Genomic DNA, 25,653 nt, shown 5'->3' with positions numbered 1-25,653 from the left:
AATCAGTATATTGAGCAAGCAGTAAAGGAAACAAAAGAAAAATTTGGAGTAGGTATTAAAGTCCATGGAGAAGAAATAAAAACGTTGAGGTTCGCCGATGACATTGTAATTCTGTCAGAGACAGCAAAGGACTTGGAAGAGCAGTTGAACGGAATGGACAGTGTCTTGAAAGGAGGATATAAGACGAACCTCAACAAAATCAAAACGAGGATAATGGAATGTAGTCGAATTAAGTCGGGTGATGCTGAGGGAATTAGATTAGGAAATGAGACACTTAAAGTAGTAAAGGAGTTTTGCTATTTGGGGAGCAAAATAACTGATGATGGTCGAAGTAGAGAGGATATAAAATGTAGACTGGCAATGGCAAGAAAAGCGTTTCTGAAGAAGAGAAATTTGTTAACATCGAGTATAGATTTAAGTGTCAGGAAGTCGTTTCTGAAAGTATTTTTATGGAGAGTAGCCATGTATGAAAGTGAAACATGGACGATAAATAGTTTGGACAAGAAGAGAATAGAAGCTTTCGAAATGTGGTGCTACAGAAGAATGCTGAAGATTAGATGGGTAGATCACATAACTAATGAGGAGGTATTGAATAGAATTGGGGAGAAGAGGAGTTTGTGGCACAACTTGACAATTAGAAGGGACCGGTTGGTAGGACATGTTCTGAGGCGTCAAGGGATCACAAATTTAGCATTGGAGGGCAGCGTGGAGGGTAAAAATCATAGAGGGAGACCAAGAGATGAATACACTAAGCAGATTCAGAAGGATGTAGGTTGCAGTAAGTACTGGGAGATGAAGAAGTTTGCACAGGATAGAGTAGCATGGAGAGCTGCATCAAACCAGTCTCAGGACTGAAGACAACAACAACACAACAACATGGGGGAACTCTGAATACTTTGAAATAAGACAAGGACTTAAGCAAGAAAGTATTCTATCTGTTGCACTTTTTAATGTTGTGATGGAGGGAATGAATAGGGCAGTTAAAGATATAGCAGAAGAAAAAAGCAAAAAGATGACCTTTGCAGATGATATGGTAATATGGGGTGATAAAGAGGTGGATGTGCAGTTACAACTTGATGTGTGGAAGGAAACAATGAAAAGGTATGGATTAAAAATAAATAAAGATAAGAATGAAGTAATGGTACAGTTTGACTTAGTTAAGGGAGTGAAATATCTAGTGATGGGAGAATAACCTACGAAATTAATAGGAGGTTACAGAAGGGAGGCAATTTTTACCAAACAATAAAACACCTTATTTGGAATAAGGAAAGTTTCAAAAAAAGAAAACTCCTTACGTATAAGAGTTATTACTTCCACACTGTCATCTATGGAGGAGAAACATGGACAATGACAGAAAGGGACTAGAGCAGACTGCAAGCAGGAGAAATGAAATTTCACAGAGCCGATAAGGGAAAAACAAGAATGGACAGGATAAGGAATGTAGATATTCGAAAGGACCTTAAACAATAAAATATGAGAGAAGAAATTGAAAAAAAGCGATTAAGATGGTACGGGCATGTTAAGAGGATGCGTGGGCAGAGACTAGCACTCCTGGAAGAAAAGATATTGCGGAGACATGGCTTTGCCACAGCCTGGGGGATGTTTCCAGAATGAAATTTTCAGTCTGCAGCGTAGTGTGCACTGTTATGAAACTTCCAGGAAGATTAAAACTGTGTGCCGGACCGAGACTTGAACTCGGAACCTTTGCCTTTCACGGGCAATTGCTCTACCAACTGAGCTACCTAAGCACGACTCACGACCCGCCCTCACAGCTTTAATTCCGCCAGTACCTCATCTTCTACCTTCCAAACTTCAGGAGTGCTAGTTCTGCAAGTTTCGCAAGAGAGCTTGTGTGAAGTTTTTCTCATTTTCACCTCATGGCAGTTCCGAAGTTATCTACTAGGTCATTTATACACATTGTGAAAATAGTGGCCCTGTAACACTCCCCTAGGGAACACCCATAGTTATTTTTACACCTGAAGACTTCTCTCCATACAGAATAACGTGCTGAGTTACTCATTCTCGAATACACACTTGAAAATCATTCACTGCCTTGCAAATGTATCCAATATACCAATAAAATAAACAAATCTACATAGTTTTAGATATTTTATCATTTTAGCTATCAAACTATGCACCATGAGAAAATTAAATTGAACTAAGGCACAATGTTTACAATCTCAGTAAAGGATTTCTAGGACATGATCAATATTCCTTTCGCATCAAACAGGTATGTAAGATCAACTCACTTTGCTGTACAGGACATCAAGCCAATAATCAGCTACTCTGGCAACTGATTCATAGCACTTCTCGAGAGTGTCACCTTTAAGAAATGCTTCGAAGACGGATGACTGAAAAATTTTTACTAGCTGCAGTTCTCCTCGCCGTTTGACTTCGAACCTGTAATTGAGAAATCACAGAATGTTGCTGCATGGCAAAAGCAAGTTCATCACTATATTGTAGCATTGATTTACAGTTGTTCCTTCTGGTTTCTGGCACAAGAAATATTGTACCAGATTTGAAATTACCAAATTAACTTGTAGAATCAAATGATCAGACAATTATCCACAGAAAAAGCTGATAGGAACACCAGCTTTTGGAACCAAAAAACATTTTATTCAGCAAAAGAGACTGTGAATTGAAAGGATCAAGCCTACTCAAGGATTAAGCAGGAAAGTTGATTAAGATCTGGGTTCTGGTTCAAGTGGCACAGGACAGTACATGAATATGAACTGCACAGTGATATCAGCTCAGCCCAGTCATTGAATCCACTGTTTTGAATGGCAATGGAATGCACCTGCCTTTGATTTCTAGTTTGCACTTGCGTCTCATCAATGGAAGATTACTAAATTGCTGCAAACTGGTTTTATGGTAACTTCTCCCATAACATACACAACTTTTAACTGATTTGACTTGTTCCACATTTACTGTCACTATTGACAATATGTTGAGCAATTTCAGCCCCTACATAAAATATTGTTCCCAGACATTTCCAGTTGTGCAGGTTCTTTAAATGGTCTACACATATAAATAATTATTTATAATGATTCTTGTTCACACCATCCTCATGCAGCAAGGATATCACAGGAAGGTACGATTATATCTGAATATGCTGACAGAAAATTGAAACCTGTACAATCAGTTTTTTATGTGCCTCAAATTTCTTTTTCCCCCACTGATCTCGGTGCCTGTTGGTCTTCTGAGCTAGTGCAATAGAGACGTATGTATTTACACTCTCCCAATATTGTGTTAATTAAAAGATATAACATGTGGAAGTTGCAAGTTTTAATTCTCTTACCGAGCTATGTCTTACTCTCCGAATCCCGATGTGACAAGGACTTGCATTTTTAAATGGACCTTTTTATAGAAGAAGTTAACATGAAGACAGAATAGCCAACGAAGCCATGCCAGCACTGTTGTACATTGTTGGGGAGACAAGGTAAATATCAAGCCATACACCAAAATGCAAATGAATTAATATTCAGTGTTCCACAACTGCCACAACGTTTCTGAACATGCATGCATCCATACCTGCATGCATTTCTGGATATACAATTTCTGGTGGGCTAAAGGTGCACTGGCATAATTATGTCAGTTGTGAATAATTCACATTCTCTCTCTCCCTACCTGCTATACAGTATCCTAACAACTAAATTACATACTTTCTCATATTAAATCTGACAGGCAAGCATTCTAAAGTTGTTATCAAATCACACAATTAGTGGACACAGCTCAGTTTGTGATAACTGATGTTACTGCTCAGACATGGATGTAATCAACATGGAGAAAATATCATCATAATATAAATAAGCGGTAATCTAGAAGCATTGTACAAGGGTGGCTTGAAAAGTTCTCAGAACGGAATAGAAAAAAAGAAAGTACTTACATTACTAAACTTTTTAAATTTTTCAATGTAGTCTCCTTGTAGATTAATGCACTTGGTCCAACGATGTTCCAGTGCCTTGATCCCATCTCAAAAATAAGTATCAGGTGAATAAGGTGGGTGGCAACAATTCATACCATAGATCGTGTAATTTTGCCACGACAATGGCACGTGTGCAGATGCGCATCAAGAGTCAGAGCACTCATCTTGCAGATAATTATTTCATTTCTAATTCTTCAGTTAAAATGTGATATAGCCTTTCAGATGACATCTAGCAAGCATGAGCAATTTCACACACCTTCAATTGGCAATCCTCCATGACCATATTGTGCACTTTTGCAATGGTTTCTGGAGTAGTGACACATCTTGGCCAACCACTGAGTGGATCATCATCTAAGCTCTCCCGACCAAATTTAAATTCCTTTATCCACAGTTGAATATGAAGGAGCAGTCCCCCCCCCCCCCCCCCCCCCCCCGTGAAATTGGCATGAATGTCCTATGTCCTTTGCTTTCATACCTTTCTTTACGAAATATTTAATCACGGCTTGAACCTCGATTCTTTCCACCTTTACAAATCACTACACGGGAACAACAACAGAGCCTCGTCATTGCCACAGCTCTCTTCCAAGAGCACTGACGTGGCACGTATTTACTGGCAACAGTCCAATGAATTTCACATGAACAACTCATTGTGTTAGTGCTGACCTCTCGTGGTGATTCCGAGAACTTTTCAAACCACCCTCGGACGGTTGATGGATAGGTGCAAACTGAACTTTGATCACAGAAATTCATAAAGATAATATATACGAAATCACACGATCACTGACTTCAGCACATAGATGCCTTGTGTATGAATGTTGATGACAGACTTCATAATAAACTATGTTGCTTTTGTGCTAGCTCGCGTGGGACTTTACTTTGTGATGTGAACCACTTTATTTTCAACCAGACATTTTATTAGTGTCAGAAAATTTCGGAGTAGTTATTAAAGTCCATGGAGAAGAAATAAAAACGTTGAGGTTCGCTGATGACATTGTAATTCTGTCAGAGACAGCAAAGGACTTGGAAGAGCAGTTGAACGGAATGGGCAGTGTCTTGAAAGGAGGATATAAGATGAACATCAACAAAATCAAAACGAGGATAATGAAATGTAGTCGAATTAAGTCGGGTGTTGCTGAGGGAAGCTTTTGAAATGTGGTGCTACAGAAGAATGCTGAAGATTAGATGGGTAGATCACATAACTAATGAGGAGGTAATGAATAGAATTGGGGAGAAGAGGAGTTTGTGGCACAACTTGACAAGAAGAAGGGACTGGTTGGTAGGACATGTTCTGAGGCATCAAGGGATCACAAATTTAGCATTGGAGGGCAGTGTGGAGGGTAAAAATCGTAGAGGGAGACCAAGAGATGAATACACTAAGCAGATTCAGAAGGATGTAGGTTGCAGTAAGTACTGGGAGATGATGAAGCTTGCACAGGATAGAGTAGTACGGAGAGCTGCATCAAACCAGTCTCAGGATTGAAAACAACAACAACAGTGAAATGGGGAGGTTAGGCTATTAGGAGTGGTACAAGGAGTAAGGATTATTGGGATGGAAGAGGTACTTATAGACTGGCATGATGATATTTAAGTATTTTGGAAACTACACATTTGTTTATAAAATCACTGGGTTAAAATTTACTACAGTAGATTAGCTATATGTTCAAACAATAATTTGGTATGTAAAACACATAGTTAGTTAATAAAGTAAAAAAGTTTGCAGAAGTATTTTGTATGTCTACACTGCACAGCTGCCATTTTGCAAATTCTAATAAATTATGCAAATTTTTGATCAATGACCTAATTACATAATGAAGGATGTCACTCAGCCCAGAAAAGATATAGCAACAAAAGCATTAAGTCAAACTTAGGAACCAAGCAGATACAATGGCACAAAAGATAACTGCAGCTTTGAGTGGGCGAAAACTTCAACATTAGTTATATGATAAGTTGATTAGTTTCAGGGAAATTATAACAAGTTATTTTAATTTATCAATTCCTAGCGTTCTACTGATAGGCATCATCAGTGCCACAGTTATCAATTAGCTTAGTTGAGTCCTCATTATGTGCAGTAGTAAAACTTTCAATTACTCATTACTTTCAATTAATATAGTTTCTAGAAAAAGGACATACATTCCTGTAATCAGCACCTTCAAATCTATCCTCTGATACTAAATCCATGTCATGCTGTCCAGGCAGGAGCTGTAGTTGCTGATCCTATACTCCCATGCACTTGTTAGATGTGGATGTGACCCCATGATTAATTGGCCATACTGCCACACATTTATGTCATCATAATTATTTGGAGACACTTGAAGGTGAAGTTTTAAGCTTCAAAACTAGTCAAGCAACAAATTAAGAAAATTACTGGCAACTGAAGTGGATTTTTACTCTAAAGTCTATAAGTACCATCCCCCGGAATAGTAAATTTGCACAGAATATGGTCTGAATAATATTTGGATAGATTTGAGCACATAAAATATATACACGATGTGTATGATTTAAATGGGAATTAAGGGAAAATGATTATATTTATTATAAGAAGTGTAATAACAGCAAATAGAAAAATTCCAGCTTCCTCTGTTTCAAAGCATATCACTAACATAACCTCTTTAGCACATTAAACACTATCAGGATTGATAGGGATAACTTGTAAGATGTCAGAAACTATTATCAGCTACTGAATTAATCTTTTACACCCTAACATTTCAAATAAAAATTATATACAGCTTTAAAAATGAATGCACATATACAAACCCTTTGAGCTCAGCCAATGAACCATCCAAGTTAAAGACAGCATATCTCTTCTTAAGTTTCTTTCCTTCCTCCTTTGAGGCAGGCAAGACCATTGCCAAATATGGTCCATCAACTTCAAAGAATATGGAATTTTCACTCCGAATTTTGTATTCCAGTGTTTCGCGATTAACAAGTTCATGGTAAACATCATTTGTGAAATGATCCTTTAAACAGACAAATTAACAAATAGTTGTCATCACATTTTCAGGTAACAAAATTTCAAATCTAATGCTGAACTGCAAAATGAAGATGTCAGTCACAATTACTTATTGCACTTGGAAGATGTAGTTAAATAAGAAAAATATTCTCGCTTTCTGTCATGTGTTGCTATCAAAACTAGGCAGGAAAAACTATTCTAATATTTAGTCTCTCTCTCTCTCTCTGTGTGTGTGTGTGTGTGTGTGTGTGTGTGTGTGTGTGTGGGTGTGTGTGTGTGTGGGTGTGTTGTTGTTGTTGTTGGTTTGTGGGGCACTCAACATTGTGGTCATCAGTGTGCGTACAAGTTCCAATCTTCCCATTTCCAATCTCATCACTACCTGAACGATGATGAGGACAACACAAACACCCAGTCTCCGAGTGGAGAAAATACCCGACTCGGCTGGGAATTGAACCTAGGACCCCGTGATCCAGAGGCTGCAAGCTAAGGAAGAGATATATTTTTAGTCACTGGATATTGGTAATCAACAGCTCATTATGTAATGAAATTTCAGTACACTGCAAGTATAAAGAACATAAAGGGTTGGGGCTGCGGGGGCCGGGGTTGGGTTGATTTGTGGGAGGGGACTGAACAGCGAGATCACCGGTCCCATTTGAATAGGGAAGAATGGAGAAGGAAGTCAGCCATGCCCTTTCAAAGGAACCATCCCGGCATTTGCCTGAAGTGATTTATGGAAATCACAGAAAAATCTGAATCACTACGGCCGGACATGGGTTTGGACCGTCGTCCTCCAGAATGAGAGTCCAGTGTGCTGACCAATGTGCCACCTCGCTCGGTAAAGAACACAATGGTTTCAGTACAAAATAAGAACACATAAACAATATCTAGTGATCTGAGGAATTTTTAACATTTCTAGGCATGAAACATAGATTCAGTAAGGCAAATGATATTCAATTCCCCTATAACAGTAGCAGTGAGACAGACAATAAAAATAAAAAACACTGGCCACTGAACTCGATGTATCCTCCATAAGAGTTGCCGAAAACACAGAAAGAAAGGACAGACCATCAAAAGCAGAGCCATTGTACTTACTTAGTCAGGGACAGGAATTGCATACCCCATCAGTAACCATCGGGTTTGCCTAATCACAAAAATCATTTGATTACTGGTTATGTTGGTATTATAATCAAGGTACTAAAATCTTGTGTTGGCTTGATCCTGTTGCCACTTGACTTACTATTGTAGTATGTCGAAAAGTCAGGGCATAAATTTGAAACTTCCTGGCAGATTAAAACGGTGTGTCATGACCAGGCCAAATATCTCACGAAATATGTGTCAAATGAAAGAACTACAAAGAACGAAACTTGTCTGGCTCGAAGGGGGAAACCAGATGGTGCTATGGTTGGCCCTCTAGATGGTGCAGCCATAGGTCAAACGGATATCAACTGCGTTTTTTTAAATAGGAACCCCCGTTTTTTAATTACATATTCGTGTAGTACGTCAAGAAATATGAATGGCTAAGTTTGACCACTTTTTTCGCTTTGTGATAGATGGCGTTGTAATAGTCACAAACGTATAAGTAAGTGGTACCACATAACATTCCGCCAGTGCGGACGGTGTTTGCTTCGTGATACATTACCTGTGTTAGAATGGACCGTTTACCAATTGTGGAAAAGGTCGATATCATGTTGATGCATGGCTATTGTGATCAAAACGCCCAACGGATGCTGCTCGGTATCCTGGACGACATCATCCAACTGTCCGGAGCGTTCGCCAGATAGTTACATTATTTAAAGAAACAGGAAGTGTTCAGCCACATGTGAAACGTCAACCACGACCTGCAACAAATGATGATGCCCAAGTAGGTGTTTTAGCTACTGTCGCGGCTAATCCACACATCAGTTGCAGTCAAATTGCGCGAGAATCGAGAATCTCAAAAACATCAGTGTTGAGAATGCTACATCAACATCGATTGCATCCGTACCATATTACTATGTACCAATAATTGCATGGCGACGACTTTTAACGTCGTGTACAGTTCTGCCACTGGGCACAATAGAAATTATGGGATGATGACAGATTTTTTGCACGCGTTCTATTTAGCGACAAAGCGTCATTCACTAACAGTGATAACGTAAACCAGCATAATATGCACTATTGGGCAACGGAAAATCCACAATGGCTGTGACAAGTGGAACATCAGCGACCTTGGCGGGTTAATGTATTGTGCGGCATTGTGGGAGAAGGATAACTGGCCCCCATTTTATCGATGGCAATCTCAGTAGTGCAATGTGTGCTGATTTCCTACATTATGTTCTACCGATGTTACTACAAGATGTTTCACTGCATGACAGAATGGTGATGTACTTCCAACATGATGGATGTCCAGCACATAGCTCGCGTGCGGTTGAAGGGATATTGAGTAGCATATTTCATGACAGGTGGATTGGTCGTCGAAGCACCATACCATGCCTGCACGTTCACCGGATCTAAAGTCCCCAGATTTCTTTCTGTGGGGAAAGTTGAAGGATAATTCCTATCATGATCCACAGACAACGCCTGATGACATGCGTCAGCACATTATCAATGCGTGTGCGAACATTACGAAAGGCAAACTATTCGCTGTTGAGAGGAATGTCGTTACACGTATTGCCAAATGTATTGAGGTTGACGGACATCATTTTGAGCATTTATTCCATTAATGTGATAATTACAGGTAATCACGCTGTAACAGCATGCGTTCTCAGAAATGATAAGTTCACAAAGGTACATGTGTCACATTGAAACAACTGAAATAAAATGTTCAAACTTACCTATGTTCTGTATTTTAATTTAAAAAAACCTACCTGTTACCAACTGTTCATCTAAAATTGTGAGCCATATGTATGTGACTATTACAGCGCCATCTATCACAAAGTGAAAAAAGTGGTCCAACTAAAACATTCATATTTCTTTACGTACTACACGAATATGTAATAAAAAATGGGGGTTCCTATTTTAAAAAAAAAACGCAGTCGATATCCGTTTGACCTATGGCAGCACCATCTAGCGGGCCAACCATAGCGCAATCTGGTTTCCCCCTTCAAGCTAGGTAAGTTTCGTTATCTGTAGGTTTTTTGCTTGATGCTTATTTCGTGAGATATTTGGCCCGGTCACGATCAATGGACCACCCTGTATATTGGATTTCACTGCTATACTGGGTTGAGAATGTTACAACACCTCTTGCATCCAAGCACACCATCTGCCCACCACTCTCTCATTGGCTGCATAGGACCAGCAGCTGACACACTCCATTTTGTTCCTGTCGAAAGTCACAGCGAGCGACGACAACACTGTAGCACAAAACATGTACATATGCCATTGGCCCCTATATAGACTTTAAGTCTGCTGCAGAAATGAATAAAAACTGTTGAGTATTTGTCAAATTTTAAAGTCAATTCAATTCCAACAGCAAATGGATTCACACAAACTGCAGTTTAAATGCGGTAAATGTTCCTAAAAAGCCAAAGCATGTGGTACAGATTCCCAAAGCTGGCAACATGACATAATTTGCTGCCTGCTCACTACGCCCATGCCCACACTCACCCCTGTTCTCAACCAAGCTGGTGTCACTGTTTCCCCCCAAACCCTTCTGTAGTAACGTGCTTGAGCAACTGTGAAACACAGGCAGCAAAATCTTCTATGGGACAAGTCATACGTAACAACAACAGCTAAGACAAGACTGGAATCACGATTCAGTCCACTTCTTGAACTGCAACTCATCCCACAATCTACTGAGATCTGTTGGTACTATCTCTGTGACAGGTCTTGCCGCTGTAATTTATTTTTGCGGTAACAACTGCAGTCAGTTTAATATAATTTATTTCGTTTCTTTGACATTTCATTCTGGATTTATTTTCCTTCTCGTCTCATTTGAATGACACTATCATGTTCTAAAGCTGATTTAAAGCTGGTAATGTTTTTACTCAGTATTCTAATATGAGACAATGACCAAATTTCTCTTTTGCAACCCACTTAGTAAATCATTACAGTATCTCATAATCAAACAAAATATAGATCTGGTTCAGGATCAAGTGATGTTTTTGGAAGGACAACATTTCCGCTGTTGAATGTTAATTTTATGTAAAAAGTATGTATGAGAACTTTCATTGCAAATCTGTTCAAATATAACAAGACTTGGTAAGATGACAGAATTTAGTGCTATTTGCTCCTGTGTTTCACAAAATTGTCAGATTTTAAGCAGAGCAATACTGTTGTAGTGACTAGTTTCTCGGATATCCCTTGTATTAGCGCCATGTGAGTTAAATGTCGCGTGATTGCTGGAGCAACATTGATACTGTGTCAAGGGCATTGACATATCAGAAGGGCATTGACGTATCAGGAGATCATGAGCCTGTTCAAATGTGAGTACTGTTTGTCCAGCCCTGCCCTTCCAAATTCTTCAAAATAAATCTGCTTGTGACCTCAATACCCAAAGTTTCATCTGTAATTGTAATATGACCTAATATATAGCCTATTAAACAACATAAAAATGTTAACATCAGCAGCAATAGTTTTTGAAGGACAACATTTCCGCTGTTGAATATTATTTTTACTTAAAAAACTTAAGGAAGGTAGGAGGCAAGGAGAGACAAGGTAGAAGACTTAAAGGAAGGTAGGAGACAAGATACTGGTAGAAGTAAAGCTGTGAGGACAGGGTGTGAGTCGTGCTTGTGTAGCTCAGACGGTAGGGCACTTGCCCGTGAAAGGCAAAGGTCTCGATTTCGAGTCTTGGTCCTGCACATAGTTTTAATCTGCCAGGAAGTTTTATATCAGCACACACTCCACTGCAGAGTGAAAATCTCATTCTAGTAATAGTTTAATCTGTGAAGAAAAGACAAACCTGTATTTTCTGAATGACAAATCTGGGAAAAAAATAATTGGGTAAATACAGTAATACAGAAACATGTTTCTGACAATAAACTCTTAAAGACAGCCCGGTATGGCTTCTTTAAATGATACTGGCAGAAGTAAAGCTGTGAGGACATTTTACTATTAGAAAATAGATGGTAGCATTAACAAGAGACATCATGCGAAAAAATCAGAATTGAGAGTGGAGGACCGTTAACTACCCTTGGCCCACTGCTGTACTGATCATGCTCCCAAACACCTCTATACCAGACACAGTAAGCAGAATAATGGAACAAGCTTACATTGTTCACAGCAAACAACCACACTAGATGAACCAACAAGTGTGAAGTTCCCATGCTTCCAGATGAATAATAGACAAGACATGGTACAGGCAGTATTTGGCAATTTCCGATTTCCTGCATGATATGAGGGTGGTTTGAAAAGTTCTCAGAATCGCCACAAGAGGTCAGTGCTAGTGCAACAGGTTGTTCATATGATATTCATTGGACTGCCTGTAAACATGTGCCATGTCAGTGCTCTTGGAAGAGAGCTGTGGTGGTGACATAGTTCTATTGTTGTTTTGTTGTTCCCGCTTAGTGATTTGTGAAGATGGGGGGGGGGGGGGGGGGGGGGGGAGATCGAGATTTGAGCAGTGATTAAGAACTTCGTAAAGAAAGGTATGGAAGTATGAAAGCAAAATCCCGAAATCATTGCAAAAGTGCACAATGTTGTCATGGAGGATCGCAGATTGAAAGTGAGTGAAATTGCTCTCGCTTGTCAGATGTCATCCGAAAGGGTATATCACAGTTTAATGGAATAATTAGAAATGAAAAAATTATCTGAAAGATGGGTGCCACGACAAGACAATGTGAGCCTGCAAACATGTGCCATTGCCATGGCAAAATTACAAGAACTAAGGTATGAATTGTTGCCACACCCACCTTATTCACCTTATATGGCTCCATCAGACTTCCATCTCTTCCCAAAACTGAAATTTTTTCCTGGTGGATCAAGATTCACTTCAAACAAAAAACTGATAGCTGGAGTTGACAACTATTTTGCAGGCCTGGAGGAAACTCATTTTCGATATAGAATCAAGGCACTGGAACATTTTTGGACCAAGTGCATTAATCTACAAGGGGACTACATTGAAAAATAAAAAAAAAAGTTTCAGTGATGTAAGTACTTTTTTCTATTCCGTTCTGAGAACTTTTCAAACCACCCTCATACCTTTTGGCAAACTGTTGTATACTTTTGCACCAGGGTATAAAACTTAGTTCGTAACTAGGTGTGGCCAACATTTTAGCTTACCTGGGCTACTTTGAAAGAAGCAAGTATTTTTGGACTGCATGCATTATACTTAATTAATAACAATAACTGCTAAGCCTCCCCCCCCCCCCCAATGAACCATGGACCTTGCCGTTGGGGGGGAGGCTTGCGTGCCTCAGCGATACAGATAGCCGTACCGTAGGTGCAATCACAATGGAGGGGTATCTGTTGAGAGGCCAGACAAACATGTGGTTCCCGAAAAGAGGGGCAGCAATGCCAATGCCAAAGAAAGCAGGTGTTGACAAATGTGAAAATTACCGAACTATCAGTTTAATAAGTCACGGCTGCAAAATACTAATGCAGATTCTTTACAGACGAATGGAAAAACTAGTAGAAGCCGACCTCGGGGGATATCAGTTTGGATTCCGTAGCAATGTTGGAACACGTGAGGTAATACTGACCCTACGACTTATCTTAGAAGCTAGATTAGGGAAAGGCAAACCTACATTTCTAGCATTTGTAGACCTAGAGAAAGCTTTTGACAATGTTGCCTGGAATAGGCTCTTTCAAATTCTTAAGGTGGCAGGGGTAAAATACAGGGAGCGAAAGGCTATTTACAATTTGTACAGAAACCAGATGGCACTTATAAGAGTCAAGGGACATGAAACAGAAGCTGTGGTTGGGAAGGGAATGAGACAGGGTTGTAGTCTCTCCCCGATGTTATTCAATCTGTATATTGAGCAAGCAGTGAAGGGCACAAAAGAAAAATTCGGAGTAGGTATTAAAATCCATGGAGAAGAAACAAAAACTTTGAGGTTCGTCGATGACATTGTAATTCTGTCACAGACAGCAAAGGACTTGGAAGGGTAGTTGAATGGAATGGACAATGTCTTGAAAGGAGGGTATAAGATGAACATCAACAAAAGCAAAACGAGGATAATGGAATGTAGTCAAATTAAGTCGGGTGATGCTGAGGGAATTAGATTAGGAAGTGAGACACTTAAAGTAGTAAAGGAGTTTTGCTATTTGGGGAGCAAAATAACTGATGATGATCAAAGTAGAGAGGATATAAAATGTAGACTGGCAATGGCAAGGAAAGCGTTTCTGAAGAAGAGAAATTTGTTAACATCGAGTATAGATTTAAGTGTCAGGAAGTTGTTTCTGAAAGTATTTGTATGGATTGTAGCCATGTATGGAAGTGAAACATGGACGATAAATAGTTTGGACAAGAAGAGAATAGAAGCTTTCGAAATGTGGTGCTACAGAAGAATGCTGAAGATTAGATGGGTAGATCACATAACTAATGAGGAAGTATTGAATAGGATTGGGGAGAAGAGAAGTTTGTGGCACAACTTGACTAGAAGGACATGTGTTGAGGTATCAAGGGATCACCAATTTAGTATTGGAGGGCAGCGTGGAGGGTAAAAATCGTAGAGGGAGACCAAGAGATGAATACACTAAGCAGATTCAGAAGGATGTAGGTTGCAGTAAGTACTGGGAGATGAAGAAGCTTGCACAGGATAGAGTAGCATGGAGAGCTGCATCAAACCAGTCTCAGGACTGAAGCCCACAACAACAACAACAACAACAACAACTGCTGCTGAGAAAAAAAAAAATGGTTCTTGCTTTGGGATGCATGTGAGCAGTGTGTTGGACACCCTTGTTCTAAACCATAGGCAGTAGCACATAGCCTATATGAAATTTTTTAGTTCTAACATCATGGTTCTGAATTTCACAGATCACCCTAAATACCCTCTTATTATTTACTGCAAGTGGCATTACTGAATGAGCAGTATAAAAGGCTTAATTATGCCTGCTTTGCACCTATAAATCATCTCACTGTGTTTCCCTCAGTGCTGTCCTACGATATTATCTTCTGAGACAATGAAGCTAAGGTCAAGACAAATACGTTCTTCAGAAGTGTGTAGTAATACTATTGTGTACAGTAGATATCTGAACATCTTCCAGAAGCCTAGAAGCCTCTCCAGGCACCTCAGTATTCTTACAGTTTATTCCATAATGTTATTTGCAGTTAATAATAAAAGTCAATAAAGACTGAACTGTGAAAATTCCAAACCACAATTAAAAAAAAAAAAAAAAAAAAAAAAAAAAAAAAAAAAAAAAAAGGGAGAGATTACATATAGGCTAGTGCCACTGTCTGTGGTTTAGAATGGTGTTTTATACATGGTGGAAAAATCTGCAACAGGTTGCCAAAATATCAAGCATGAAACCAGAAAATCCCAAATATTCACTCCTATAATGTTAAGGTACCACCTCCAGGACGGGGAGCAGCAGTGCCCCAGATCAAATCTGCCCAACAGATTATGACGAGGGCTGATGTGCTGGCCGGCTTGGTTGTGGATTTTTCCAGTTTCCCCACATCCCAAAAGGTGAATACTGGGCTAGTGCCCAAGTCCTGCTTCAGTTACACGATTCACAAATATTTAGAAAACTTTCACTCACTTTCATATGCATAACAATATTTGCAGACAGTTGGAGTACACTCATTCCATTCTGGGGGTAACTGAGCGGTGACAGGAAGGGCATCCAACCACCCTTTAAATTAAATGAGCCATGTCTATTAATAATTGTGTCGAATCTGCGCCCAATATGGGACAGACACACAAGAGAAAGAAGGAAAAAGAGATTCACCTCTGTAATTTAACAGAGGGTGTATATGCAGACAAGAAAAAAAAATTCCCGGATTTCTCTGTTAAAATTACACTTTCTCCCAGGTGAAAATACACTTTTTCATTGTTAAGTGACAGTATACTTTTCCTCGGAACTGTAAAACTTATCAATAATTTCAATGGTTATGGTTTTATACACCGGCATAGAACTTCCCGCACCTTTCGAAAACCAAACTCAGTAAAAAAAAAACCACACACACAACCACAACAACACACGAAACATATTTTGGAAAGATCTTTTTTTGTGCAGCAACATGTATGCTGCATATATTTGTATTACGAAAGTGTAAATTTAAATTCCACCAAATGCTGCATGTTACTTTCTGAAGCATTGAAATCAAAATTGCAATGCACTTTTGTAGCCAGTCATGGCTTATCACGTGATCTCGCCAGCCGATGACAGTGGGTCTTCTAGCGTAGGGTACATGATGTAGTCAGCCAATAGCAATATCACTGTTAAGTAGCGCGTAAACACAAATAGGAAAAGTTAATGGTTTAAATTAACATACTCAGCGTTACTACAAGAAAAGCAAAGCTTTCACATACAATATTGGTCTCGAAGATTAATACGCTGCAAGAGAAGCTAAGCTTTCACATATAATATTGATTTTGTTTTTTGCGCATGTTACAACAACACAATAATGTGTCATTAAAGCTTTTAATAAAGATATAAATGTCTGATCTTCTAAACTCGAAATTTTTCTAAATGTATGTCCTCAAAGACTTGATTTTTAAATGAGAGTCAAACGCTCTGTGATTTAAGAAATTCATCATACATTCTCGCACATAATTCATCTTGCATAAAAGAAAATTTACTTTGAAAGTAACGCTTTTCAAACAACCATTTACAATATTTTCCCATGACCTGTTAGAAATAGTTTCGTTTCAGTAGAGAGCGCCAGAAACAGGCGTCACCGCACTTGCGCAGCTATGATGAAGCAGGAAGCCCATATGTTCGTAGGTGTAAAACATTAAAAGATCTTACACTATGTCATAAAAGAAACAAGACATAAGAGGATACTCCAAGAACATCGGAATTTCGTGAACCATACTACAACGCATAATTCGGCTTAAAGTGCACATTCATATGTCCAGATTTTGATGTAAATTTTCTTGAGTACTAGTACTGTATTATCTCATGTTTGGTTCTTTATTATGGCATAATGCCATACGTGCTAGAAGATGAAAACATGCACATTTGAAATGCAGTGAACAGTTGAAACTAGCCCATTGTGTGGAATTAAACACTTTGTTTCAAATAAATTGACTGCCCCTGTGGAAAAGATTAATAAAACCCTAACTTCTTTAGCAAACCAACAAAATAACTTCATTGTTCTGCAAGGCGATTAATGCTTGACTGTCAGAAAGGCGGAGATAAAACCTGAATCTAATAACATATTTTAGCTTTCCGCAATTATGCGAATGTATTTTAATTCATTTGATAGCTCACAGCCATAGATATCCGTTTTGTTTTCGTTTAATGTGGGAGCAATAAATGAAGAGGAAACAGCAAAATCACTAAACGTAAACATGAGTTACGTGGAGACTCCCCACTACAACTCAAACTGCTCTGTGGATCAGCGCTGTATCTCCGAACCGGAACAATATTAGATAGTGGCGGCCAACCACACGTCTGTAGCCAGAAGCGGAAGAAGGTACTTCTCATACGCAACTGAACTGCACATGCACAAGAGCCCGCCCGCAACTGCTCAAACGAATCTAAAGTAAACAGTTGTGCTGTCACGCTCATCGGAGACAATTTGTTGTTAGGAAGCATTGCATAGTCTTCCCAAAGCCTTTGACACACATTGCAGTTGGCAAACGCTGGTATGAACAATGTGTTTTATAGTTGTATATGGCGTATTTCTTTTGCAACTTAAGTTTTATTTTCATTTTTTCTCTCGCTCGTGTTTTGTTGCTGCAGTATTATTCTGCAAATGTGGGATACAGTAATACCATTTGTTAGAGTATTGGTTCTTACCCGTCAAAATCACAAAAATTTAACTGAAAACTAAAACAATGAAAAATTCCCGGAATTCTGAAAAATTCCTTGGTTTAACCCGGTTTTCTCCCGAATGAAAAAATTCCCGGGTTTTTACCGAATCTCCCGGGTCATATACATCTTTAAGCATAAAAATTGTGGTGGACACTGATGTTCCAGTTAAACAAGCTGTTTTTTCCTTTGTAGTACAGAGACAACTACAGAGGTCTCTGAAATCACAAAAATTCATAAATGCTTAGTATGAAGTAGTGGTAAAAAAAAGAAAAAAACAGCCGAGTAGAGTAAGAGGAAGAGTAGTGTTTTTCCTAAAGAGGTTACTATTCCCCTAGCATTCATACAAAATAATTGAGAAGGAATTGCTTTCATTAGACATTTGTGTTGTGTATAGTCTGACTCACTCCACATTCCTGAAGACTCTCCTTACAAATATTTACAAAACACGATGTGTGAGTGGATTAATGACTTAATTATAGAATACCACAAAAAACATAAAATTTCGGAAGGTCACCCATTCAGAAGCACTAGACATTTAAAGCACTAGACACACTCTGAACTAAGGGAAGTACAACAAAATAGAATGACTATTACAAGACAGGTTTTGAGGAAATAACAATGACATGCAAAAGATGTGCCTGATGAACATTTCCTGTGAGTTTGAGCCATTATATATTAAGCAATATTTTGTTGAAGGACATGAAATTTAGCAATCTTGCACAACTATATGCCTTCTCTTAAGAAAAATAAAGGAGAGAATGAACATGAAACTTGCCATATAGTAGCCTAACAACACAGGGTTCTCAAATGTAAAGTTTCGTTTATGTGCCACTTTCCAATACTGAGTAAATTAAGTGCAAAGTTGAAGATTCTGTAAAATGGTCAAAAATGCCCTATTTTTTACTCAATATTGCAAAAAACTGAGTTCTATATAACTTTCCAAGCTGGGCTCATTAGGAAGACCATCCTTTAAACCCCAAAAAAGGTGTACTTGATTTTCCAGTGCAAGTGAACACTGCTAGTTAATTTAAATCAAAGGGGGGTGTAATAATCGTGGGATAAAAAAATGTAAACTTCAGATTCTTATATCTTGTAGAGTCAATGCATGCTGAACATGAAACTTAATACCAATAGCTTGGTAGCAAAAAGGTGTTGTATACAAAATTTCATTCAAGTACAATTTTCCAGTAGTCCACAAATTTGTCAGTACGATGAAGATGTTTGTGAAAAGATGAAAATAGGATATATTCGACACTTCTTTTACAAATTCTGTTTTCTATTAAAGCTTCAAAACCAGTCTCACTCAAAACAACTTGTTTTAAGCTCCCCAGAACAGTGGGTTTAATTTACGACATGAGCTAACAATGCTACATAAACTGTGGCAAAGGATCCAGGAAAAATGTGCTGCAAATAGAGTTTTACCTTTGGCTTCTTATATCTCATTGATTAAATGCATTGTAAACATGAAATTTTGGAGACAACAATTTGGCAACATAAGGTTTTCCAGTACGGAACATCATTCACATATTGCAAAAATTAGTTGCAAAAATAGTCCAAATACACTTTAATTTTAGAAAATCAGTTTTCTGTAACTGATTCCACACTAATCACAATTGGAAAGAGCATGTACTCAAGCATCCAGAAAACCACATTCAATTTTCCAATGTGTACTCACAATACCTGAAAATAACAGACAAATTTGAGGCAATGTACCATGGCAACAGACTACATTGCAGCAACCTGTTGTCCGTGTTTCGTTGCAAGTTGTTTTTATGTTTACATTGCCAAGTAATATCTTACTATAGTGGGCTGGTCCATGATGACATTGTCACTAACGTGTCGAGAACATGAACCAACAACCCCATTGCAATAGGGATCACGCCCAATAGCTGTGCAATACCAGCCAATGGAGGATTCTTCATCCTGGTTCACAAGTCTGTAATTTGGTTTCTTAGTTTGGGTTAAAAAGCCTTGTGGTGGTACCTATCTGCTTACACAGCCATTTGCTAAGTACCCTATCTCTTATTCTCAAATCTGTAGGAGTATCTCACACAGGCGGCAAGCAAAAAGTAATATCAATTTTGATTTTAAACTTAACATTGCAGTTCCCATTTTTTGAAATTTTTGAACCACTTGCTGCAGTTCATTTTCTGGAAATTGATACTGCAGGCCAGATGATGATATTTAAGAAACACAGAGAATGGACTGATACAACATAGTGAGATACTATTTGTCAATACACAAATACAAAGTGCATGCAGCAAAATGCAGTCAACAGATTGTTGAAATGTTGCCATGGTACTTTCCTCCAAATCTGTCTGTCATTTTCACGTATTGTTAGCCCATATTGGAAAACTGAATGTGATTTTTTTTAAACACTCCAAAACATACTCTTTCCAACTGTGATTAGTTTAAAATCAATTACGCAAAACAGATTTTCTGAAAGCAAATTGAATGGATCTATTTTTGTAATTTTTATGAAAATCATGTCTGAACTGATTTTGTAGAAATTTGGAAAGCAGTATGTGAATGACATTTCATACTGGAAAACCTTATGTTGCTAAGTTGTCACCGAAGTTTCATGTTTTCCATGCATTTAAGCAATGAGATATAAGAAGCCAAAGATAAAACTCTATTCAAGAGTGATTTTTCTGGATACTTTGCCATAGTTTATATGGCATTGTTAGCTCGTATTGGAAATTAAACTCACTGTTCTGGGGAGCTTAAAACACGTACCTTTGAGTGAGACTGGTTTTGAAGCTTTAATAGAAAATGGTATTATCATCATCCTATCGATGAATTTGTAGAATACTGGAAAATAACAGGTGAATGGAATTTTGTATTCCACATCCTTGTGGAATTCAATGATATATAAGAATCTGAAGTTTACATTTTTTGGGGCCTCGATTTTCAAAGCCAACTTGGATTCAAATTATCCAGCATTGTTAGCCCATGTTGGATAATCATACACACTTTTTTTTTTGTTTAAAACCACTGTCTTTCTAATGAACCTAGTTTGCAAAGTTTTATAGAACAAAGTTTTTGCAAAATCAGATTGAAAACACCACACTTTTTAATTTTTTTTTACAAAATTTTCAACTTTGCACTTAATTTATTCAGTACTGGAAAGTGGTATACGCATGAAACTTTGTATTTGAGAACCTTGTGTTATGTTACTACATGAGAAGTCGCAGATAGGCACAACAAAAAGGCTTTCAGAAAGTAAGCTTTTGGCCAACAAGGCCTTCATCAGAAAAAGAAAACACACACACACACACACACACACACACACACACACATACACACACACACAAATGCAACTCACACATATGATCACAGTCTCAGGCTGCTGAGGCTAGACTGCGAGCAGCAGTGCATGATGGGAGAAACAACTGGGTGGTGGGGTAAGGAGGAGGCAGTGACAGTAAGGGGGAGGGGTGGGGGACAGTAAAGTGTTGCTTGTGGGAGCATACAGAGACAGACGAGGTGGAGAGAGGGTAGGGCAGTTAGGGACAGTCGGGAGGTTAGACGGAGGGCGAGGGCGGGGGGAGGGGATGGTAGCGGAAAAGGAGAGAAGTAAAGAGACTGTGGGTGTGTTGGTGGAACAGAAGGCTGCATAGTGCTGGAATGAGAGCAGGGGAGAGTTAGATGAGTAAGGACAATGAACAAAGAAGGTATATTGCAGGGAGCATTTCCGCCTGCACAATTCAGAACAGCTGGTGTTTGTGGGAAGGATCCAGATGGTACAGGCTGTGAAGTGGTCACTGAAACGGATAACATAATGTTGTATGGCATGCTCAGCAATGGGGTGGTCCATCTGTTTTTCGACCAGTTTGTCGGTGACCATTCATGCAGACAGACACCTTTTGGTTGTCATGCCCCTGTAGAATGCAGCATGGTGGTTGCAGATTAGCTTGTAGATCACAGGACTGGTTTCACAGGTAGCCTTGTCTTTGATGGAACAGGTGATGCTTGTGACAGACAGGAGTAGGTGGTGGTTGGAGGTTGGATGGGGCAAGGTCTTGCATCTGGGTCTATAACAGGGATAGGAGCCATGAGGCCGGGAGTATATTCCATCCATCCTGGATTTTCCATTGTTTGATTATTCCTAAGATATAAGAAGATAAATGATGAAATTTTTCCAGCCGTCAATTTTTACAGAAGAATTTGGCTAAAATTTTCTGGCTGAATAGAGCTCATAAAATTCGTTATTTTTCTTAAGAGAATGCATAAAGATGTACAAAACAGCCACATTTCATGTCTTTCAACAAAATATTGCCCAATATGTAACTGCTCATAACTATCAGAAATTCACGCTCACTCTGCACAAAGTCAGGCAAGGAGGCAAAAAAGTTGCTATCTCTCGGCCAGTATTGCTTGATGACGTGTGAATTTTCACATAAAATTTAATCAAAATCTTTGATGATTAAGCAGGAAAATGTTGCAAAACTAGGTGACTTGATATGGAATGACCCAAAGATAAAATTATAACCACAAAACGGGGATGGACGCAGACATGTATAGTATCAAAAAGAATGCAGACAAACTTGCTAAATTTCTCCAAAGGCAAGACATTATGTTAAATACTGAAAAACATGATAACAATGATTCAGTCACATCACTGAATCATCATACAGAAAAAATATTGAGATTTACACATGTACATAAATATGTGGTGTGAAACTTGTCAATATGGAGATTCAAAGAGACAGTACTGAAACAAGAAAACTGAATGTGTGAATGGCACTGGAAATGGAGCAGAGCCTCCAATAAATTCATTTATGAGATCTTGAAACTGATTGTTCTCTGCCAGCTACAGATAGGAAGTGGGAGGTGAGAGATTATTAAAAGACGCACATTTAGCACAATGAAATAACTCTCGTACAGATGAGTCTTTTGCACGTATCTATTTTGATTTCTCTCTACACCAATTGTACATTTTCCATTTGTGTCTCAATAAGTCCTGGTTCCATTAGTGCAGTTATTTTCGACTGCCACAGGCTATATTAGAGTCTAAAGTACAATCAATAACAGTACATGGCAACAACAATGATTATTTAATTTTGCAAACTTAAGCTTACAAAATAATGTAGCAGATAACCAACCTTAACCATTGCATTCAGAACGGCATTTGTATATGAAATAGTCACTTTAGACTTCTTTGGGTGTGTACTCTCAATAACATAATTTTCTGGAAAGGACTCTGGCAGTATACACCAGATACCATCTGTATCAAGTTCAAGCGGTCGACCAACTTGTTCTATGATTTCACGAGCCTTTGTTATAATTGCTGCTCCTGTGTAGCATACTATACCAGCCATTTCCATGCTGTGCCAGCGGGCTCTAAAATATAAAATTTCATGTAGCATTTACTTGAAAAGTATCTACTTAGATTGAAAGAGTCTAAATGGAAATATGACAGAGAAATATGAGCAATAAACTCACCCTCTTCTCATTACATAACCATAGAAAGAATTGAGAATACACTTATGAGCCAGCTGCAGGGAATCATATAGCACCTCTCTGTTTTTTGCAGACTTAATTTCAGCAGCATCTCCTTTGGCTACAGCTTCAGAAACTTGTTTTTTTGCGACCTGAAAATCGTTATAAGCATCGATTTATAATTATTTTACAAACACTCTGGAAACAAAATATATAGCAACTGGTGCATAAATTAATGTACACTCCTGGAAATGGAAAAAAGAACGCATTGACACCGGTGTGTCAGACCCACCATACTTGCTCCGGGCACTGCGAGAGGGCTGTACAAGCAATGATCACACGCACGGCACAGCGGACACACCAGGAACCGCGGTGTTGGCCGTCGAATGGCGCTAGCTGCGCAGCATTTGTGCACCGCCGCCGTCAGTGTCAGCCAGTTTGCCGTGGCATACGGAGCTCCATCGCAGTCTTTAACACTGGTAGCATGCCGCGACAGCGTGGACGTGAACCGTATGTGCAGTTGACGGACTTTGAGCGAGGGCGTATAGTGGGCATGCGGGAGGCCGGGTGGACGTACCGCCGAATTGCTCAACACGTGGGGCGTGAGGTCTCCACAGTACATCGATGTTGTCGCCAGTGGTCGGCGGAAGGTGCACGTGCCCGTCGACCTGGGACCGGACCGCAGCGACGCACGGATGCACGCCAAGACCGTAGGATCCTACGCAGTGCCGTAGGGGACCGCACCGCCACTTCCCAGCAAATTAGGGACACTGTTGCTCCTGGGGTATCGGCGAGGACCATTCGCAACCGTCTCCATGAAGCTGGGCTATGGTCCCGCACACCGTTAGGCCGTCTTCCGCTCACGCCCCAACATCGTGCAGCCTGCCTCCAGTGGTGTCGCGACAGGCGTGAATGGAGGGACGAATGGAGACGTGTCATCTTCAGCGATGAGAGTCGCTTCTGCCTTGGTGCCAATGATGGTCGTATGCGTGTTTGGCGCCGTGCAGGTGAGCGCCACAATCAGGACTGCATACGACCGAGGCACACAGGGCCAACACCCGGCATCATGGTGTGGGGAGCGATCTCCTACACTGGCCGTACACCACTGGTGATCATCGAGGGGACACTGAATAGTGCACGGTACATCCAAACCGTCATCGAACCCATCGTTCTACCATTCCTAGACCGGCAAGGGAACTTGCTGTTCCAACAGGACAATGCACGTCCGCATGTATCCCGTGCCACCCAACGTGCTCTAGAAGGTGTAAGTCAACTACCCTGGCCAGCAAGATCTCCGGATCTGTCCCCCATTGAGCATGTTTGGGACTGGATGAAGCGGCGTCTCACGCGGTCTGCACGTCCAGCACGAACGCTGGTCCAACTGAGGCGCCAGGTGGAAATGGCGTGGCAAGCCGTTCCACAGGACTACATCCAGCATCTCTACGATCGTCTCCATGGGAGAATAGCAGCCTGCATTGCTGCGAAAGGTGGATATACACTGTACTAGTGCCGACATTGTGCATGCTCTGTTGCCTGTGTCTATGTGCCTGTGGTTCTGTCAGTGTGATCATGTGATGTATCTGACCCCAGGAATGTGTCAATAAAGTTTCCCCTTCCTGGGACAATGAATTCACGGTGTTCTTATTTCAATTTCCAGGAGTGTATTTGAAAATCATTAAGTTGCACTATTAAAGTTTATGAACACAGTCTAAATATAATTTAATAATTATTCCAGCCAAATACCAGAATTCCTTAGAAACATTATAATTTGTATGGAAAATTCTTGCAGAAAATTCTTACTTAGGAGTAAAGGAAACCATTCATCAAATAGCAGAATCATTGAGTCAAGCACATACAAGAGAGATAGAAAACTTATTATCTTTCGGACCACAGGTGTGTGTGTGTGTGTGTGTGTGTGTGTGTGTGTGTGAGGGGGAGTGGGGGAATTGCGCCTTTTTGAGTATTTGCACTCAAGCTCGGCAAAATATGTATTCCAAAAGCCAGCAAGCTTTCTTTCTCTTTTGTACGTGCCTGTCAATGCCTCAACACTTCTGCTATTCGATGAGTTGTGTTAGTGTTTCGTGTCTTATGAAATATATCATACAAGTTTCTAAGAATCAGTCAAGAAAATCACTAACTTCTCTCTTCAGTTTATTAGTATGCACTTAGATAATATAAACTGATTTTGAGTTAACTCTTGCTATGTTTGTTGTATCAGATGTTGTGTTTTATAGTATTAAACATTCTTGTATTCAGGGAATAACAGAAGAAACAATATCTATTGATTTTCTGGCAGTGTCATCACGTTTGATTGTCTTGCGATGGCAAACTATAGAAATTAATAACTGAATAATATGCATCACAGAACTCTTCTTTTGAAACATCAACATCTGCTTTTTATGAGAAGGATAGTTGCTACCCAGCACAGAATGGAGATGCTGAGTTGCAGACAGGCACAACAAAAATACTGTCAGAAAGTAAGCATTCGGCC

General features: G+C 39.5%; 1 protein-coding gene across 1 annotated transcript in view; it reads right to left on the bottom strand.

Moving 5' to 3' along the window:
• Nucleotides 1-25,653, bottom strand: part of LOC124612707 (DNA polymerase epsilon catalytic subunit 1) — a 313,866-nt gene that overhangs the window by 216,505 nt on the left and 71,708 nt on the right. Inside the window, exons 12-15 of the mRNA XM_047141058.1 lie at nt 23,166-23,314; nt 22,826-23,063; nt 6,680-6,882; nt 2,250-2,400 (exon numbers count right to left, since the gene is read on the bottom strand). Of these exons, the coding sequence (XP_046997014.1) occupies nt 2,250-2,400; nt 6,680-6,882; nt 22,826-23,063; nt 23,166-23,314 (741 nt within the window). The remainder of the gene's footprint in view (nt 1-2,249; nt 2,401-6,679; nt 6,883-22,825; nt 23,064-23,165; nt 23,315-25,653) is intronic.

This window comes from Schistocerca americana, chromosome 4, assembly GCF_021461395.2.
Source record: "Schistocerca americana isolate TAMUIC-IGC-003095 chromosome 4, iqSchAmer2.1, whole genome shotgun sequence".
In the NCBI taxonomy this organism is placed as follows: domain Eukaryota; kingdom Metazoa; phylum Arthropoda; class Insecta; order Orthoptera; family Acrididae; genus Schistocerca; species Schistocerca americana.
Note: the sequence above shows the minus strand (reverse complement) of the source record. Positions and strands in the feature narration are given on the sequence as shown.